The sequence below is a fragment of the Grampus griseus genome, assembly GCF_964374135.1.
Source record: "Grampus griseus genome assembly, chromosome: 20".
Classification (NCBI taxonomy): domain Eukaryota; kingdom Metazoa; phylum Chordata; class Mammalia; order Artiodactyla; family Delphinidae; genus Grampus; species Grampus griseus.
This window is the reverse complement of record NC_139014.1, coordinates 39910987-39931276: the sequence shown is the minus strand read 5'-3', so window position 1 is coordinate 39931276 and position 20290 is coordinate 39910987. Positions and strand designations below refer to the sequence as shown.

General features: G+C 56.4%; 1 protein-coding gene across 2 annotated transcripts; it reads right to left on the bottom strand.

Annotated features, from left to right (window-relative positions):
- Positions 1–367: 367 nt before the first annotated feature.
- On the bottom strand, positions 368–20267 carry ADORA2B (adenosine A2b receptor; the record flags this gene model as incomplete). Of its 2 annotated transcripts, XM_082679536.1 has the most annotated exons (3): positions 368–566; positions 1199–1780; positions 19930–20267. In XM_082679536.1, the coding sequence occupies 3 exons, from the start codon at positions 20265–20267 to the stop codon at positions 554–556; spliced, it is 933 nt and encodes a 310-aa protein (XP_082535662.1). In that variant the 3' UTR covers positions 368–553. The 2 variants fall into 2 exon arrangements, with proteins under 2 accessions (XP_082535662.1, XP_082535661.1); XM_082679535.1 differs by lacking the exon at positions 368–566 and having other exon boundaries at positions 1093–1780.
- Positions 20268–20290: the final 23 nt, after the last annotated feature.

Sequence of the window (20290 nt, the reverse complement as noted above, 5' to 3'; positions counted from 1 at the left end):
GACAGGCTCTCCCTGTCTCTCTAGGGGTTCGTGAGCCTGCAACATGCGCGCAGGGTTACTGCGGAAGGAATCGAGTCAGCGACCAGACAGGTGAAATAGATGGTTTTGCAGCCTCGGACAGCCCCCAGCCCTGTGCCCCGCAATATGAGGTGCTAACGAACGACTGTGGGGAAGGCCGCAGATGGCGCAGGGCTCTGTGGCGGCAGAGGCTTCTCTTAGGTCGAGGTGTGGCGAATAAAACCTATCAAGACTGTGCTACTTGGCAAACTTGGGCTCAGTGTAAACTTATTTCAGGATAAAGAACGGAAGGTAGGTGAGCTCTGCATAGCAGGCCGGCGCAGCACCCTAAACTGTATTGTTGTTTTTAAGTTTTATTTTTATTTCACCTCATACATAAACACAATTCTCAAACTTTCCTTAGTAAAATTTTCACTTTGGATTCCAGCAACTTGGCCAACTTGAACTTGGGAGAGAAGTAAAATTCACTATCTAGCTCTGGAAGGGGGAAACAGAATCTGGTGGCGGAGGGATCCCACTTCTCCAGTTTCTTCCTTTAGCGTAGTTTGCTGTACATGGAAAAGACTGTTATCAAACCCGTCATCTGATGACATTCTACTTAAGAACTTACGAGACTATCATCTCCCTAATATGGCAGTGTCTTGATTGAAGAATTATACTTCTAATTTTCCTGGTCACCTTCCCCAGAACAAGTATATATTTTTAGTATGTCCAACTATTTCCATTGCCTGCTAAGTTAAAAAGTATTTGTATTGTAATAGTTCACAGTGTTTCACAGTAAAATAGTTTCAGTCATTTTCTACCACGAAAGAGGTAGAGTCTTAGGAAAACAAAACTTTCTTTTACAATCCATTCAAGTTGTCGGCATCATCAGCCAGAGCAGCCAGAGAACCGTAAACACATGTGCCGACCCTCGGGACCTACGAGTAACGTGTGCATATTAACTAGGTACGTGGTACCTCCGGGGAGGTGCTCCGAAGAGGCCACCTGCTGGCCTGTGAGGTGTAGCTGTCCTTCCAGTGAGAATCCGCCAGCCATGCCCTGTCCTTTTGTTACCGAACTTGTGCCTTCTCCTCGAACAGGCGAGAGGAGCCTCGGTCACAGGCCCACCTGGAGAGCAGGCTGCGCCCCTGCCTGCCCATCCCCACTCTTGCGGACGTCTGTCCGGCAGAGAACATACCTGGAGATGATTTTGTGGAAAGTGTAGCGGAAGTCTTGGTTCCGGTAGGCGTAGACAATGGGATTGACGACCGAGTTGGCGTGCGACAGGAGGATGGCCGTGTTCATGGCCCACTTGGGCTTCTCCTTGGCCCAGCCTGGCTGAAAGAGCGAGGCACAGTTGATGGCGTGTACCGGCAGCCAGCACAGAGCAAAGATCCCAACAATCATGGCCAGGGACTTGGCCGCGTGGACCTCCCGCTGGAGGACAGTCCTCGAGTGGCCCACGAGCTCCATGCGCCGGAGCTGCCTGCAGGCCACCAGGAAGATCTTGACGTAGATGACCAGCATTATGAGCAGCGGGGGCAGGACGCACCCAAAGAAATTGAAGTACACCATGTAGCTCATGGGGACCACGTTCTCAAAAAGACACTTCACAAGGCAGCAGCTTGCGTTTGTGGTTCCATCCCAGGGCTCCGTGCAGTTGGCGGCACGGTCTTTACTGTTCCACCCCAGGAACGGGGTCAGGCCGATGCCCAAGGCGAGGACCCAGAGGACAGCAATGACCCCTCTTGCTCGGGCCCCAGTGACCAGACTCCTATACCTGTTGAAAAGAACAGCATCTGTCACCGCCAGCGTACAGCACTCTGCCACCGAAGTCCAAGACCCCACCTCTGCTCTTTGTTCCTTTGCCCCAACAGCCTCTACCGTTCAGCCTCAGGGGGCACCGTGGCCTTTTACTCTCAGCACTAACAGCTCGCAAACAGGTAGGAACAGCTTTGCTCTAACAAGCTCAATAAGGTTTCCATTCTTAATAACTCACCTCTGTCTAATGACAAATCATGGTCGAGGAGAACACGTGGAGAATTGTTAAAGGCTGCTTTCTAATCACCCAGATACTGACCTTGGGTCTAGGTCTCCTATGAGACACAGCTCTAGGGGGTCGAGATACACCAGGGAATGGAACCCACAAGACCCCTGCTTCTCAGGGACTTAACGTTCTAGCAGGGGAGACAGATCATAATAAACAACAAGCATAGGTTAGTAAATTATACAGAATGTTAGAAGGAGACGTGTAGTGTGAAAAGAGAAAAAGCAGAGTGAGGAAGGTGAGCTGTGGCAGGAACTAGTGTTAAAGAGGTCAGGCAGAGAGGCTTCACTGATAAGATGCCCTAGAACAAACACCCAGCAAGTGAGGACCGGAGGCCCCTGGAGTCAGGCAGCCCCACCTGGTGACTCTGGGCGAGAAGCCTTCTGGTCAGTCTCCCACCAACACCCTAGGAAGAGTCATCCCCCTGAATTCCCCGGTAAGGTGCTGGAGAACGAGAGTTCTAGCAGCGTCCCTGGCTGTCTCGGCTAGCGGCGAAGTTGATAAAAATTGGGAAAGAACTTAGCAGATATCAAACCTTTTTAGTAATTTTTAGATCATTAAATCTTATTTAAAATCTCTAAAAATCATCATACACATTTTGGACGGTTTGCTACAAGGTAGTCCATATATGGTTTATAGCAAAGGTATAAACTCTGCTATTCATAACTGGTCCATCATATGTATTTAACATAATGTATTGAAAAAAATGAAATAACATCTTTACTTAACCTCTGGGAAGAAAACTGGGAAATAACTGGATACACATTATCTTAAGACTCGTGTGTGGGAAGCGTCCGATCTCCTTCGCCTGCAGGGTTAAGCTCACACTTCTCAGCATGGACCACGGAGCCCTCAGGCCGCAGCCCCAAGTGCCCCTGCCTGCTGTTCCAGACGGCTGCTGCGTCCTGGCCCGGCTGCTCTCCTGTCTCAAAGGTCACCTCCTTTCCTGCTCCCTTCGCAGGCAAAGGTGGCCTCTCCCACTCTCTGGCCTCAGACACACACCTGTCATAGAGCTTGTTTATCTCTCGCAGGTGTTCAGCCTTTTAAGGACTTGGACCTTGTCCCTTTGATTTGGTGTCCCCAGGAGCTAGCATAGTGCCTGGCGCATAGGAGGTTCTTAGGATGGTGGCCATTACAAACACATTCCTGGCTCGCTACCAGACAGCTTTAAAACGGGCTTCTGCTTATTAGGAATGCCTGATGCTGTGGCCGGACAGGCAGCAGAACTGGTCCAGTTTGCGGGGGCAGTTAACTGAGGCCTTGCCTCACGCTGACGGTGATCCCTCATCTTCTCTGCTCCCTACGAGGGCAGCTCAGTTGTGGGGTCTTGACTACAGAGGACCTGCTGGGTGCAGCTGCTCGCTGAACTTTTCTGGGCCAATAAATCCATCTATTTCCAAATCCTTTCTGCTTCCCTCCTCACGCAGGAATGTAAAGCCATTCCTTATAAAAATGTTATTCCTGGCCATTGCCTTGCCAGAGACGTGAAGAATGCAATGTTACCCCTGTAGGGTAACAAGGCCACCGCCTCCTGAAGGCCAAGCACTTAAGAGTCCCAGAACTTCAGGCCCACGAGGCAGCCACGCCTCCACTGTTCACGGGACTCAGCTGCACCGAGCTGTGTACAGCTGAACACAGACCAGCCCCGGGGGATGAGTAAGATCTGGGGTTAGCACATTCTCTTGTCAGTCATGGTCTGGGATGGATATGGGAGGTGGTTCTGGCCAATGTGACTAAAGGAAGTCTGCTAGGGTACTTCCAGGAAAAGTTTTACTTGATAAAAGGAGAGAGACACACGAGGAGAGCTCCTCCCCATACTCATCCCTTTCTGCTTTTGATGCTCTTATGGGAGGCTGTGATGCCTAGAGCTGCAGCAGCCATCTTGTGACCATGAGGCATGAGCCTGAAAACAAAGCAAATGGCGAAGCAGAAGGGAGGAAAGAGTCCAGGTCCTTGATGGTGTCTTTGAACCACTACACCAACCCTAGAACCACCATGGCTCCATACTGTAGTTCAAGAGATAATTGATGGTCTTGACGGCTTAAGTCACTGTTACCTGCAGCCAAAAGCATGCTCGTACAAACTGGAAGGGACTTTCATCTTTTCTAGTCCAACTTCTCTTATTTTACAAATGAGGAACCAGACATACAAAGTCTTTAAGTAACAAAGGCAATACAAGAACCAAAGACCAATAAGTCAGGACTTTCAGGCCTCTGTTCCTTACACCACGTTATGCTGCTTTTTTTTTTAATATTTATTTATTTACTTATTTATTTATTTGGCTTCGCCGGGTCTTAGTTGCAGCACACAGGATCTTCGTTGAGGCATGCAGGATCTTTTAGTTGCGGCATGTGGGATCTAGTTCCCTGACCAGGGATCGAACCTGGACCCCCCTGCATTGGGAGCGCGGAGTCCTAACCGCTGGACCACCGGGGAAGTCCCTATGCTGCTTCTTTTACGTGACTTTTTCCTAAGCAATATTAGACACGGAGTCCTCTGTACACAGAGGGATCCCAGGAGGTGGCTTCCTGGCGGAGTTCAAAACAACTGGAATCCACCCACATCTGAACCTCTCAAAACTGCTGGATTCTGCGCATATGAAAAACTACTTTTACGCTAAATCGTCCTAGATGAGGAACAGCAGCTGAGTTCATTCGGGGAGCAGCTGGCCCCAGCCTTCTCCGTGACCGCCTGCACCAGGGCCCTTCTCCCCTACTGGCTCATTTTATTCAGAGTTCTTCCTTGCATCACCACACACTCCGCTGGCACTGGAAACAGAATCACAGCCCTCGTGGGCTGTGAAGCTAACGGAAGAGACAGAAAATAAACAGGTAAACACTCAAAGGTACAATCACAAGTCAGAAGGAGTCTGGCCAAACCAAAAGGAACAGGGTGCAGGTTAGAGAAAACCAGGAAGAGCTTGGACACAGGGTGTCAGGGAAGCCTCTTAGGCAGCAGAGCCGGAGGTGCAGGGGGCAGGGAGGCTCTGAAAAGCGGGGAGAAGCCATTCTAAGCAGAGAGAACAGAATGTGCATGGCTTCCAGACAGGAAAGGGTTTCGAACTTCCTAGAGAAGCAGAGGGGTGAGGCGGGCCCGTCCCCCGGCCGGGGGAAGGGGCTGGAGCTTGATACTCAGATACCCCAGTGCTGCGGGATGCCATGGGGGGCTCGAGGCACACTGGGGGGACGGCACTGGTTTCGGCTGTGTGAAGCTCACCGTGGAGACTGAGTTTCAGAGCCACCAGAAGGAAAGCAGAGCAGTTAGGAAACTACTTCAGTGGTTAACTCAAGAGAAGACGTTGGCGTGGGGCAGGATGACAGCAAAGACAGGGCTCACAGACCCCACCCCCCATCCTAGCAGCTCTGAACCACACGGCCACACGACACGCTGGGGGCTGGGGGAGACACGTGCCTACAGACTCCCCCGGCCGCCAGCCGCACAGGGCACATCAGACGCGCGGCCGCCCCGCCTGAGCGCCGCTCCGCAGGCACCAGGCCCGCGCGCATCCCCCGTCTCGCGAGGTCAGGGCACCATCGCCAGCTACAGATGTGGAGGCTGAGGCTCCCACGGTTAAATGATTGGCCTGCTGCCCCTGAACTGCAGTCAGGACACAAACCCACCGACCTGATCTGATTCCGGTTTTGCCCAAAGCAGTCACTTTCCTGCTCAGGACCCCGTGGTTCTTCTCACAGATCCCAGCTCCCCCCTCCGCCAGCCCCGACTCTGCTGCCCTCTGCCCGGGCCAAAGCTGCCGGCCGTTCCAGGGATCCTCCGCCCCCAACTCCGTGGCCAGCCACCTGGGAAGCGGCAGAGGCCTCTGCTGCCCGCTCGGCAGGCAGTCCTTATAAGGCGGCAGGGAGACGCTTCTGCTGGCGGACACAACCAGACCCACAGCAAGACGTGGGCTCCAAAGGCAGACGCGCTTTTAGCGCCGGAGCTGCAGCCCCACGATGGCAGAACAGTCCGTGTCCGCGAGACGCTGCCTGGACCCAGGCACGAGTGGGAGACGGCCAGGGATGCTGGGGAGAGCAGGCCGGTGTCCCTGCACCGGGCGAGAGGCTGGGGTCACGACCCCCGGGTCTCTGGCATCTCACGGGGGGTGGTGGGCTCCGCTCTCCTCCCCCATACCCTCTCGTCTCCCACTTCCGGCTGGGCCTCTGTCCTCTCCCTGAGCGCCCCACTCCCACCCTGCCCACCCCTCGCTCCTTTGCTCCCCGAGCACCAGGGGCTCTCAGAGCATCCTCGTATGTGTGTGCGCGCGTGCCCCCCACATCATTCCTGAACGGCGGGAACGTGTCCTTTCCCACATCCGCCCCAATTGCAGGAGGAGTAAATGGAAGGCGATGAGTAGAGGAAATGTAGGTGGCGGTATTACACCGAGCAAGCAGGAACAACTCCAGCCCACACAAAAGGGGTGTCCTGGGGGAGTCCACCCTCTGGGAAGTGGCTGTGCCCCCGCTGTGCCGGACCCACCCACTCTCCATGCAAGGGGCTCATTAGCTAAGGAGCCGGATCGAGGGACAGTCACAGCTAAAGGGAACAGTGTGGACGCCCGGGCTCACATCATGACACAGGGCTTGCCAAGCGCTGCCTGACAAGCGCTGGCCTATTTCTGGGCCAGGGTCCCCCCCGCTCCGGCTCTGCAGCCCTCGGCTCAGACCAGGCCACACGCTCAGCCTCGGAAGCCAGAATTCCCAGCGCTCAGGGTGCCCTGAGTGCGGCAGATCCCCAAGGGCAGCCACCCCGGCAGTGACACTGAGTCCAGACAGGGGCTGGGGAGAGCCAGAGCTCTGCTCTCAGAAAAATGGGGAGAGCGGTGGCTGCAGAACCCACCCCTGCGGGGCCTCTGAACACAGATTTCGTGTGTGCAAAGCACTTTATCAATGCAAATCACTAGGTAAGTACACCCCGAGTTCTGTCCTGCTCCTTAAAATTGCCGATTGTTCCTTTAGGGACTTTTCCCTTTATGTTCTGTTTCGCTCCCAAGTTTCATTTCTCTGTAATAGAAACACTTCTGCTCCAAAGCAACATACACATTCTCAGAAAACGTCATATTCTCTAAAATCGCACACAAACAGTAACGGGACTTACATGAAAATGGGGTGAGGACAGACCACTCAACACCTACCAAGAGTTATAACTAGAGTGCTAACAAGATAACTTGGACGGCCCAGCAGGCAGGTCCGCGGAGGGGGTGGGGGTAGAGGCTGCCGCGGTGAATATTAAAAAAGTCCCCAGAAAGTCTAATGGAAATCCCGGCAAAAGTGCAATTAGAGCAAGGCCGACGGGTGCCAAGGCAATGCAGCCGGGCCCTGCTTCCCCCCACCCCCCGCCCCCGCCCCGGTCCTGGGAGCCGCTCTGGGCTGCACAGCAGTCACACTGAGGGCTCTTCCCGCCCCTGCTGAAGCCGGCCAGGCTAATCCCACTATTCCTGCTCCTGTGTCCGGGCAGAACGCCAGATGAACCCAGACAGTGCCTGCACCATCCCAACACCGCTCGCCCAGCGCATGCGTCCCGTTCACAGGACAGAAATTCCCCTGAAGTGCAGCCCTGGGCTCCTGTGGAGCCCCGCGTCCCCAGGGCCCCTCGCAAGAGCCTCCCCGGGGGGCTGCAGGGCCATCCCCTCCCGCGGAGCCAAGACTTCCTCCAAGGCAGGGACTCCCTCACTCACGCTCGTATCCAGAACACCTCACACCGGGCCTGGCGAGCAAAGCCCCGACGCCAGCCTGACTTTGTAAGAAAGGAACAGAGCTCTGGTTCCTTGGCACACGTACCCGCTGAACACCCACCCGGTAGCTCTAGACAAACAAGCCGAGGGGCGCGTGGACGTGTCCCGAGCTCCAGCTTGTAGCTCACAAGAGGCATCTGTCTAAGAGGGACCTCCTGAGGCTGAAGAGTTGCTTCCCACCAAGGTAACAGGGGTTTCAGACGTTGTCACGGACAGAAGCAGTAGCAGTTCTGCACTGTGCCCATTCAAGACCCAGGATCCACAAAGCTTCCCGCAAAGAAGGCCGAAGGCCCACATGACCTCACCGAGGAATTCTCGCAAACACGTAAGGAACAAATAAAACGATTTTTACACAAAAAGAACTGCTTGGTTCTGTTGACGTTAAGTTCAGGTCTAGGGGTGGGAGGAGGGTCTCCCATCTACCGTCTGTGGTAAATAAATGTCTTGAGGGCCAGCCGCCTTGTGGCCTGAGATGGTCACGGCTGGAGCCTGCAGGGCCGCTGGAGGCCAGGACAGCGCCTGCCCACCTGCTGCATGACAAGCTCTGGCCGCCGGAGCTGCCCGTCAGGCTGAGTTCCTCCCGGGAGGCCAGGACCACTCTGGCTCCTGGGGGTACCCCATCCCCTCCACCAAGTTCAGGCATGCCGGAATCCCGGTGGGGACCTGAGCCGAGCCACTGCCAAGGTGCAGTGGGTGGAAGAGATGCCACCTGTCCTTCATGGCCACCCGGGAGCCTCAGAGGAAGAGTGCAGGAAAGAATGCGGGCAGCTGTCTGCACCAGGTCAGCACGGCCAGAGGAGGCCGTCCAGAGTGGCCTACAGAGATGGCGGTGGTGGCCAGGACCAGGTCTCCCAGAGCTCACCTTTGAGGCTGGTTCTCGGCGACGCTCCCATTTTGGTCTCATATATCGGGTGGGACCTGGGGACAGCCCAGGGTCGCTGGGCTCCAGACTCTGGTCTCTTTGACGTGAAATAAGAACCCCCGAGAGAAAAGCCCACTGCCTGAACCCAGACCAGAGAAGAAAGAGGATACCTGTCATCCTCTCTCCCCGCAAAGGTACCCTCCTCCCACGGCTGGGGCTGAAACACACTGCGCTTCAGACACACCATTAATTGTCAACAGCGTCAGCCACCACGCACACTAACGACCAGTTAGACGTCAGGAGACACGCGGCATCGGAGGGCGCGGCATCCTGTTACTGGTGACGGTAACTTTGAAGGTAACTGCTCGCGGGGGCGTCCACCAGGCTTCTCCGCTGGGACTGCTTATCCCTCTGTGATCGGCTGTACCTCGTGGTGCATAGACTTTGAGATTCTGTAAACATCTTGGCCCTCATCAAACTTTCACCGGTGAGTTTTATCACCTATTGACTGTTCTTCCCTGAACCGGTTATTACGATGACAGTTGCCAAGTGATGACCCTCTTACACTCAGTCATCCCTACTCATTAGTGAGCTGGCATTCTCCTGCACGCAGGAGTTCCTCCAAGTCATTATTTAACAAAACAAAACAAAGCTCTCCTAGCTGTGTTCATCACGAGGGCCTAGAAGAAATGACGCTCCAGCAGCCATGAGCGCTCCTGCCGAATCTTGGTTTGTAAATACCATTCTCCACTGCAAGGAAACAGGGCTCCTTGGAGAAACGGCTGATTCCAAAGCCAGAAAATACAATGGAGCCTGAAAACCCTTTCTGTGCCAGAAAGTAAGACGTGCTCAAAAACGTGACGGGAACGCTCAAAGAGAAGTCAGCTTGCACAGGCTCTCATTCACCAAACTTGGGCATCAAAGTGAATAACAGGTATGGACTGTAACACATTAAATGAAAATAAAATTCCCTAAGTCCACTGGCATGTAAAAAACATAATTTAAGGAAAAGCAGGGAAAGGTAAACCTCTTCTCTACAGAAGAAGGACAACTGATACAGTGGAAGGAATGAAAAGAAATAAAATTACCATCTGACATGGTAATAATTGATCCAAGCAAGAATCATCAACGGGGAAAACACATCTTTACAGTGATGAACGCTAGCAGTGATGAGATTCAACACAACAGCAGTGGGACAGATTGACCCCGTGTGCCGTCCTATGTGATGGGCTGAAATGGACACACCATCAGGTAGACAGTATTCCCACCAAAAATGTTCAACTTGAGAATCTAATCATAAAGAAACAACCAAACTCAAAATAATGTATTGCCATGAAAGAGAGGGGGGCGGGGAAAAGACTGAGGAATGCTTCCAGATTAAAGAAAACCAAAGGCACATATTAAATGGACGTGTGACCTTTTATTGGAATCTGAATTTTTAAAAAACTGTAAAGAAAATGATCGGGATAACTGGAACATCTGACTATAGACTGTACCACGTCAATGTTAAAGCTCTTGATTGTGTGTGTGTGTGTGTGTGTGTGTGTGTGTGTGAGAGAGAGAGAGAGAGAGAGAGAGAGAGAGAGAGAAAGCGAATGTAGCAAAACACGAACCATGTGGGAACTTGTCTTAGTTTTGAAACTTAGAAGTTGTGAAAAAACACACACTAGTTCAGAATGACTCATTCTTTCTGAAACCACAGACCACACTAGATTAGTCAAATGGACACAAATGTGTGTGTGTATAACTATATATATATATGTATATATATATATATATATATACACACACACAGATATAGATACATATATACAAATATATCTTTTAATAGCAGGGACTTTTTAAAAAGTACAAAATGAATGCAGTATGTGTGTGCTTGTGTATGTATTAAAAAACTACGTTTCTCACGACTTCTGAAAACGCCAAACTTAGGAGCTATTTACCCCTCTAGGCGATGCCAGTATGTCTTCTCCCCTCCCTCTCCTTCTCAGTCTTCCACTCTCCCCGGCTTTATCCTGAGGACACCCTCCACGGGCTTGTCGTGTCTCAACGACAAGCCGGTCCATCCCTATCGGGGCAGGTCCCCCCAGCACACGTGTGTGTACACACGTGCACACACACACTGACAACCCCTAGACACGTCACACGCTAGTAACTGGACTCGCCCACTGGAGATGCCGGGGGGAGCAGCGTGAGCCCTGCTTATAAAGAAGCAGCAAAGGCAACCTTAAACCGATGACAAATAACCTAGAAAATACCCACAAGCATGCAGAGCTGCAAGGGAACCCAGGGTGCCTCCCAGAGAGAGTGTCGTGGAAATCGGCAGGAGTCGGCAGGTGCAGGACACCCCAAGCAGGGAGAACGGCACGTGCAGAGGCCTGACCTCGGCCAGGGGATTGAGGGGGTCCTGAGAAGCAAAGCAGAGACACAAAGGGGAGAGGGGGGCGGGGGAGGCCGGCCCTGTCCCCAGGCGCGAGCAGGGCTGCAGGGGCAGCAAGGATGCAGGGCTGGCAGCGGGGACAGGGAGGAAGCAGAGGGGGGACCAAAGAGACCGGGCTGCAGGCGGGGTGAAGGCGTGCAGCCGCCAGCACCTGGTCTGGGATGTCTTTCACTAGCGCTTGAGACTCTACATTATAAAAAAAGAAAAAAGAAAAAAAAAGGCAGCTTTGGCGCTGGCGTTGGCGGTGTCAAAATCAGCGCTGGAAATCAAGATGTGGGACAGAAAGCTGCTTTGGGGAGCCCTGTGCGGGGCAGGGCGGTAGCAGACCGGCCAAAAGCAAAGCCAGTGGGGCTGAGAGAGGAGAGAGCAGCTTGAGGATGTTTAAACAGCGCTGGGTCTGGAGTGATGCTGTCAGGAGGGGCTGGATACGGAGCCGAGAAGGGCCGCCCAGCCTGGAGCTCCCCGAGCGCCGCCCGCCACGTGCCCCGCCCCATGCGGGCGCCTTAACGGCCCCCGTGCCTCTGGGATGGGCCACCTGGCGGCCCAGAAACCCGGGCTCACCTGGACTCTTCCTCTCCTCGGGCCCAGCATCCTGTCCAGTCAGCGAGCCCTCCTGAACCCGTCACCCCTGTGACCCCGTGTCCTCGTCACGGGCCCGCCGCTCGGCGCGTGGTGTCCAGGCGGACGCCAGCCCAGCCGCGTCTCTGGTCCCCGTTCACCGACGGTACCCCCAGGGCCCACCTCTGGTCTCGGGGGTCCTCCCCGTCCTGGTCTTCTGGTCGGCTGCACGGTTTTCCCCGTGGCCCCTCTGCTCCAGACTCTGCCCGACCTCCTGGCTGGCGCGGCGCGTCAGCCTGCTTCCATGGAGCCCTAAGCCAGAAACAGGTTGGCCGGGAAGAGAGGTTCCAGCCTTGCAGACAGCAGGTTCCAGACGGGATTTAGGAAGGGAGCAGAAATCAAGAGGAAGGCTGCCTGCTGACCAGCCTAGGGCGGCCTCGCCCCTCAGGCATCACGCCTGCACTTCCCGCGTAGCTGGGCACTTATCCCTCACGTCCCCACCCTTCCCTGGCTGAAGCTTGAGACCCAGTGACGGAGGATGGGGCTGGAGGAAGAGTCCTGATTATACACAATCTATGCCACAGCAAGAATCCGAACCACGTGAACCCAAAAGTGGTTTTTCAAAACTGACTCCAAAAGATTTAACCTTCAATCAAAAGTAAAAATATGAACGCTAAAATTTAAAAACAAACAGAAATAGAAGAACTAGGGGGAAAAAGTCAAGGAACTCTTCCAGGGGAGAACAAAAGACTAAAGTATTGGAACCTTATATGGAAGAGTACGTTTACAAGACAGAAACAGTCAAGGAGGGAACGTCTCCATCTCCTTATCAAGAATCCCAGAAGGAAACACAGACGGCATGGAGATAAGGAAATAATCTAGGAAAATTCTTTTTTAAGATTTCAGAGCTGAAGACAGACCTAAGTCTTCAGACTGGCAAGGCGTCGTCCCCAGGTGAAGGAGACAAGCTGAAAGTCAACATTTAGACCCAACCTCGTGGAATTTCAGAACACCAAGCAAAGCAAAAGATCCCAAAGGCTTCCGAGGAAACAGAGTTACAAAGAAGGATTACACCCACGTCGGACTTCTTGGGCACCCTGGGTGTTAGAACAATGCCTTCAAGCCTCTGAGCGTATCCAGCCCCACTACCAACCACGTGTGAGAAAGGAAAACGTTGCTGGCATGAAAGAACCCACGTCCTGAAAGAGCTACCTACGGATGGTATATAGACAAGCATGTGGAATCCCAGAAAGAGGAAAGAAGACATGCGGGAGGGGGGCAAGAAATGGCAGAAGCACCCCAAGAGTATGATGGGGAGACCCAGCACGACACCCGCGCAGCACCGTGCACCCTCCGCGATGAGCGGGAAGGAGCTGGGTAGTCCTCTGATTTCCAGATGGGAAGTTGATGGTCCAAACACGAGGCTGACTGAAACGGGGCGGCGTAATTCTGAGCAGTGGGCGGCACCTACAAACAAAACCCACGTGACCTGCCATGAGCCCCATCTCCTGGAGAAGATGGGCTTAGCGACAGGAGGGCATTTCTGCTCCAGTCACCCTGCTCTGCTCGGGAAACGCGTGCGCAGAACATTATACGCGCCGGGTATCGGTTTCCACTTTTCAGAAACTCTCTACACAGTGCAGGAAACTTTATTATAGATACAGAATAAAATGCAAATGTTATGAACCTTGACACTGTAAAAGCAATGGTGTAATATAAATGTGTTCAGTACGTAATTTGTGCAGGAAAAAAAAACAACTAAGAAGCAGTGGTTTCCTCTAACAGGCAAATGGGAATCAGAGGTCAGACTGGGTGACTTCCTTCCCCCAGTTTACCCTTTCATATGGTTTCATTCCCTTTACTACGGCATGGATCGCCTTTGGAAAGTAACACCTCCTACCTGTCCAAAGTAAGGTAGAGACGGGGTGACAGCAGAGGTGGAGAGATGGCGGAGGGAGGGTGGTACACGTTTCCTCATTTTTCTTGACGGTTAACAGCTACCGCCTACAAGTGATGGAATCAGAAATAGAGGCTGAAATAGGATCCACAGGAAAAAATCAAAATATAACAGAAATTGGAAGGAACAGGGCTTGTGTCGTGCGGTAGGCAGTCGACAGATTCTGTTTCAAGACGGCAGCACAAACCCAGCTGTCGCCGTGGAGGGTGGAGTGGCCCTGGGAACCAGTGTGGGAGGGCTTCCAGGCAGAGGGGCTGGTGTGGGCCACTCGGCCTTTCCCCGTGGAGCCCTCTGTGCTTTTGAATACCTACTTCTTCACACTAGTGGATTTCTAACGTAGGACACGACAAACAAAACCAAGTCCTTCGTGGACTTACCAGTGCCTTGAGGACAAAACCCACACTGCTCAGCAAGCCTCCGGGCCCCTCGGACCCGCGGTGCTGGGACCCCGACCCTGCAGCCCGGCAAGCCCACTGCTCCCACACAATCCCCACCGCGCCGTAACCCTCCATCCTCCCATCCTTCTCCCACATGAAACTTTGGCATCAGCCCCCCAGAAGGACCGCCGCCCCCTGTCACCCCGGGCCGAGTTAGAAGGCCATCCTCAGCCCGTGACAGCCTGTTCCCAGCTTTAATTCTTTCAAAGAAGGTACAGTTGCTCTTTGCGGTCCAGTCCCTGCTGCCCACGGCAGTGTCTCCAGCCTGTCAGCCTCCGAGGTGAAGATCACAGCCTGCTAACGGGTCTCCTGGGTCTGGGTCGGGGGGGGGGGGGGGGCGGGGTATAAGAACCACGCTGAAGCCCAGCCCCTGAGGGTCAGTAATGAGTCAGAAGCATCAGAAAAGGCTGGGCCTCGCTTCCCGCATCTGAGGAAGGGGAGGCGGCCAACAGGCTCCCGCGGTCCGGGCAGCTGAGTCACATCCTGTGACGGTTCATGCACCTGCGGAGGCACCGGGCTCATTCCCCTCTGGCCACGGTGCTGTTCCGCTGCGTCCTCTATCCTGGTGACATTTAAAGGGTCCCACTCATGACCGCCGGGGTGCCCCCGCGTCCACGCCGAGAGGCTGCAGCCTCTCCCTCCAGGGGACACAGGCTTACCCCGCCCTGGCCGTGTGACCTGGGCCGATGACAGCTCTCTGAGCCCTGTCCTCCCCACCTGTGGATCTGGAGGTGACAGGATTGCCCCCAGAAGGCTGTCGCAGGGGCTCACCGAGACGAGGCATGGGGGGGGGCGGTGCCCAGAAAAGGTCAAAAGAGCGGCTGCCGCTCACAACCGTGCCCTGCGTTCCAGTGTCCGGAGCACACCTGTCTGCCCGCGTGTCCCTGCCCTGGTGTTGTGACCCCGGCCGGCAGGCAAGCGTGAGGTGGAGACAGGGTACCACAGGGCAGCTGTGCCCGCGGTCACAGCTCATCTGCCTGTGCAAACGCAGTTAACTCTGCCCCTTGACACATACATTTTCTGCACGTGATCAAAGGCCACCTGTGCTTTCCAGAATCCTGTGCAAACGCTACTGAGCCGCAGAGCCGGGCACTGTGTCCCTGCGAGGCTGCTGCCCCAGCATCAGAGCCCGAGGGCCGCAGCCTCCCCCGCAGAGGGGCTCCTGGTCACCATGGTCACCATGGTGCAGGGCAGCCTAAGGTCGCGGGGGACCCCATCCCCCTCCCCCGACCCCCCAGGTGCTCGGGGCTCCGTCTCCACCTCCCCCTGCCCCAGGGGCTCCTGCACGAACATCCAGCTGGTTGGACTCTACCCGCAGCGAGGGGACAGGACCCCAGGCGCCCTCCAGATTGGAGATGGGCCGGAGGGGAGCAGCAGGTGGGGGGGGTGTGATCCCCGCAGGAGCTGGTCCAGAGCTGCCAGAGGGCACAGGCAACGAGGCCCAGGAGGAACTCTCGGATTCCACCAAGAGGGGGCCCTGCAGGGGTGGCCTGATGGGGGGGACACGGTGACAACGGAAGTGGAGGCCGTGAGACTGGACGGCATGTCAGAGAAGCTTCCTGTCAAGGAAACCAAGGAACGGCCGGCATGTGGGTGGGGCGAGCGGCGACGGAGGGTCCGTTTCCCACGTTCGGATAGTGATGGGGGTTCCCTGGGGCCACGGTAACAAAGCGCGGCAAACTTGAGCGGAGGCTGACACCACTCACTCCCTCCACTCCCTGGAGGCCAGGAGCCCGGAATCAAGCGCGGCAGGGCCAGGCTCCTCACGGGCTCTAGGGGAGGCGGGGCTCTGGTGGCCGCCCAGCATCCCAGTCTTTGCCTCCATCTGCAAACGCCTTCCCCCTTCTCTCTGCGTGTTTACTTTATAGGAATGGGGTTTCACTTAGGGGCCACCAGGTCATCCCGGGTAAGCTCCTCCTCTGAAGATCGACATAAGGTGACGTTCATTCTTTTCCCACCTAAGGCCAAATTCACAGGTTCTGGGGATTAGAGTGTGGACACCATTCAACCCACTCCAGTGGGAATGATCTGGAAGAGAAAGACAGCCCTGGTGTGGAAGAAGGGAGGACCCAAGGCGGGGAGTGGCGGGACCCAGAGCTGAAACCTTCTTTCTCAGCTTTATTTCAAAACAACATTACAGGGACTTCCCTGGTGGCTCAGTGGTTAAGGACCTGCAGGGGACACGGGGTCGAGCCCTGGTCTGCGAAGATCCCACATGCCGTGGAGCAACTAAGCCCGTGCGCCACAACTACTGAGCCTGCGCTCTAGAGCCCGAGAGCCACAATTACTGAAGCCTGTGCGCCTAGAGCCTGTGCTCCGCAACAAGAGAAGCCACCGCAATGAGAAGCCCATGCACCGCAGCACAGAGTAGCCCCCGCTCGCTGCAACTAGAGAAAGGCCACGCGCAGCAACGAAGACCCAACGCAGCCAAAAGAAAAAAAAAAGTAGATAATGTTTAAAAAAAATCACAGGTGAATTTTATTGTATGCGAACTGCAGCTCAATTTAAAAAAAGAAAAAGTGAAAAAATAAAAGAACGCTCAAAATCCCCTGCCAGCCTCCTATAGTTCAGTCACCTGCAAGGAGCTCGGTGGAGGCCACCTTCTCACCCAAGACACAGTCTTGCTAAGAGGTCCCCAACACCTCCCTCCCAGACTGGACACGTGAGGCTCTGAGAAGATGCCTCCACGCGGCAAAGGGGGCAGGAGAGTGAGCAACCAGGGACAGACAGACAGACGCGGCGCCTGCCATCCTGCTGACCCACCCAACCAACCCAGCGCCCCCAGAAACACCCTCCTTCGGCCCCAGCAGACACTCAGCAGCGCGGTGCAGGGGAAACGGGGTCCAGGAGCCGGGAGGGCAAGCCTCCAGGCGGGCAGAGGGGAACCACGCGGCACTCCAGTGGCCTGGGGTGCGGCTGACAGGCAACAAGATTAGGGAGGAGGAAGGACTCCTGCCGGAAACGCCTGAGCCAGCAGCTGCGGGCAGACACCCCTGCCCCGCAGAGCCCCGCCCTGCCGGCTCCCCAGAGCACCACTGGGCCTGGACCCCCGGCCGGGGCCTGCGTCAGGAGCCGCGCGCACGTGAACTGCAGGTAGCGGATGTTCTCCTGTGTGTGGACGCCCCTTGCTCTCAGGCCAAGGGCAGGGCCCGGTGTAGGCAGACACGCCTCCTGGTCAGGTCGGCACAAGTTCTCGTCTTCGTTTCCGGCCATCTCCTCGGGCGCCCCTTTCCTGCAACGCTGCCTGGTCAGTATCTGCCTTGACAGCTGGGCAGCCGCAGGGCTGCAGGCTCTGCGGCCTCGAGCCGTGCCCACGGCGGACCGCGCGGGCCTCCGTCAGAGCCTTGGGGCACCGGTGACGAGTCCAAGCCCCCGCTCGTGCCCGGGTAGGAGGCGGGCCTAAGCTTCTGGCCCTCACCCGGTTACTGCTGCCTCTACAGGGAGTCCCCTCCTCCCCAGCACACTTCCAACTTCACTCCCACTGACCCGTGACCCCAGGGAGGGCCTCGGAGCCGAGTGGGAGCTGCCCGGCCAGGGTCAGTAAAGAAGGGAGCCCCCCGTCTCTCTGACTCCCAGAGGTCCTCGAAGTTTGGTGGGACCGGAAGTCCCCGGTTACATACTGGTACTGGAATCCACACACACCCGGCCCCAGAGGTTCTGATTCGGGAGGGCCCGGTGCGGCCCTGTAATCTGCTCTTTAGCTCAGCAGGCCAGGAAGTGCTGAAACAGGAGCCGTGAGGACCTCTCCAGCCCGTGACGATGGGCTGGGCGCCAGGGGCCAGGACACATGCCATTCCTTCCTGGGACAGGTCACACACACCTCCTGCAGACCTCTGACCTGCGGCGGGCAGGCCTGGAGGGCAGGGGTGGGACCGGCACTCACTCCGGGGCGCTCCGCCCTCCCCAGCCTACATCCCGCCCTCCTGGCTTCAGCAAACGCAAAGGAGAAGTTAGGGACCTGTGATACACATTTCTTTCGCCTTCACACACCCACACCCAGTCCTTCAAGACCCCGCCCAGCAGAGACCGGGACAAGAAGTAACAGATTTAAACTTTCATGGAACTTCCTGCTCCGTGGGGCACGGGGGATTCTTCCGGTAACTCGCACTGAGCTGAGGTCTCTCTGGACCTCTGCCAGGGCCAAACCCAAGGGGCTTCCGTGAGATAAGGCTGGGGCTTGTGGCTGCCTGCTGGGTGCAAACAGTCCAAAAGGCTACCAAGTAACCAACACAAGGACCAAGAGGCAGGAAAGGGAGCCCTAAGAGAAAAGAAGCTCATGCCGTGCGCCCCGGTCCTCGGAAACCCCTGGGCTCTGTCACACCTGATGGGACACATGGGGCCTCCTGGTCACAGGCCAAGGGCAGCAGCACGTGGAAAGGCCCAGACACACAGAGGAGGCTCACGGCCTGGCCAAGCAGGAGGCTCCTGCCCTCGCTGGGACCCAGGACACAAAGCACAGGGAGCAGGTGTGCCACGCCAGCCTGCTACAAAGGCTTCTGGGAGCATGCCCCCCACCCCCGTCAATTCCCTCAAACACTTTTCCCGTACAGCCACCAATTCACTGCAAGCAGAATCCACTTCCAGAAACGGCCGTCTGCTCTCCGCCCACATGCCAAACACTGATGCCACACACAGCGGGAACATGGGGCCAGCGCTGAGACCCAGTCCTGCTGCTACACTGATTCAGAGGCACCATCCTGCGTGTCCTCCCCTTGCCTACAGGACGCAGGTATCTACCTCTGGAATTACTGGCAGGATTAAAGGATTTAAGTTTAAAGCGCCCGACAGAGTTGGCACTCAAGAGATTAATTCCTTCCTTTCCCTCCTACTCAATTTCCCTGTCTCAGTTCTAGACCCAAAGAGATCCCAAGCTCACCCAACTCAGAAACGCCAAAGGGCATCCAGGCGCGCGCAGGAGAGAGCGAGAGAGCGAGAGAGGAAGAGGGAGAAGGAGAGGGAGGGAGGAGGGAGGGAGGGATGGAGGGAGGGAGAGAGGGAGGAGAGAGAGGGAGGGAGGGAGGAGGGAGAGGGAGGGAGGGAGAGGGGGAGAGAGGGAGGGAGGAGGGAGGGAGGAAGGAGAGAGGGAGGGAGGAAGGAGAGAGGGAGGGAGGGAGGGAGGGAGAGAGACAGAGAGAGACAGAGAGACAGAGAGACAGAGAGAGAGAGGGAGGGAGGGAGGGAGGGAGAAAGTAAATACTTTCAATTAAGCCCCACGTGATGCTTGTGATGCTCGGGCTCTCCAGCTCCCAGCTACACCTGGGACTCCGCTCCCCTTGCCGGCTGGCTCCTACATCTTCGGACTGTGGGAGAAACAGTGACCCGCAAGTCCTCCAGCGTTTGGAAACCCTGGTGGCACTTTCCCAGCCGCTGGGACTGGGCAGCAGATAAACAAGGCTATACAACGCACGAGGCTCTCAGGCTGTCGGTCTCGGCGAGCCGGGAAGCACTTTAACTCTCTCTGAAGTATACGAAGGTGATGAGAGTCCGCACGAAGCGCGCAGCGTTCCCCAAAGTTAACTGGCACCTCCACCCGGGTCGGCAGGTACAGCCTGAAGTCCGGCGGCGAGTCGCGTCATTTTGCCCACGCATATCCCAGCGTCCAAGGTTGCCCTGGAGCCTCTCTCCCCGGCCCTACCGCCCAGCGCTCGCCGGGCCCCTTCCCGCCCGCTCGGGGCGCTTTCCCCGGAGCTGCCCCGCCGGGCCGCACCCCCGGGGCCCCAGGGCTGTCCCTACTCGGATCCGCTGAAGGAGGCGCGCGCCCGGGGCACCGAGAGGGTCGAGCCCGGCGCACGTGTGTCCGGAGGCTGCGGGCCGGAACTCGCGCGCCCCGCGCCCCGGCCGGGAGGGTCTGGGGTCCCGGGGGCCGGGGCGGACGGAGCTTCGAGGGGCCGGGGCCTCACCTGAGCGGGACGCGCACGGCCAGGTACCTGTCGACGGCCACGGCCAGGAGGCTGAAGATGGAGCTCTGCGTGACCACCAGCACGAAGCAGGCGAGGAAGAGGCAGCTGTGGAAGTCGGTGCAGAAGCCCAGGCTGATAGTGACGGCGAAGGGGATGGCGAAGAGCCCCACGGCCACGTCGGCCGCCGCCAGGGACACCAGGAAGTAGTTGGTGGGCGTCTGCAGCGCGCTCGAGGCGCCCACCGCCGCGCACACCAGCACATTGCCGGCCACCGCCAGCGCGGCCAGCGCCAGCTCCAGCACCACGTACAGCGCGGCCTGTGTCAGCTCCAGCGGCATCGCCACCCGGCCCAGCCGCGCTG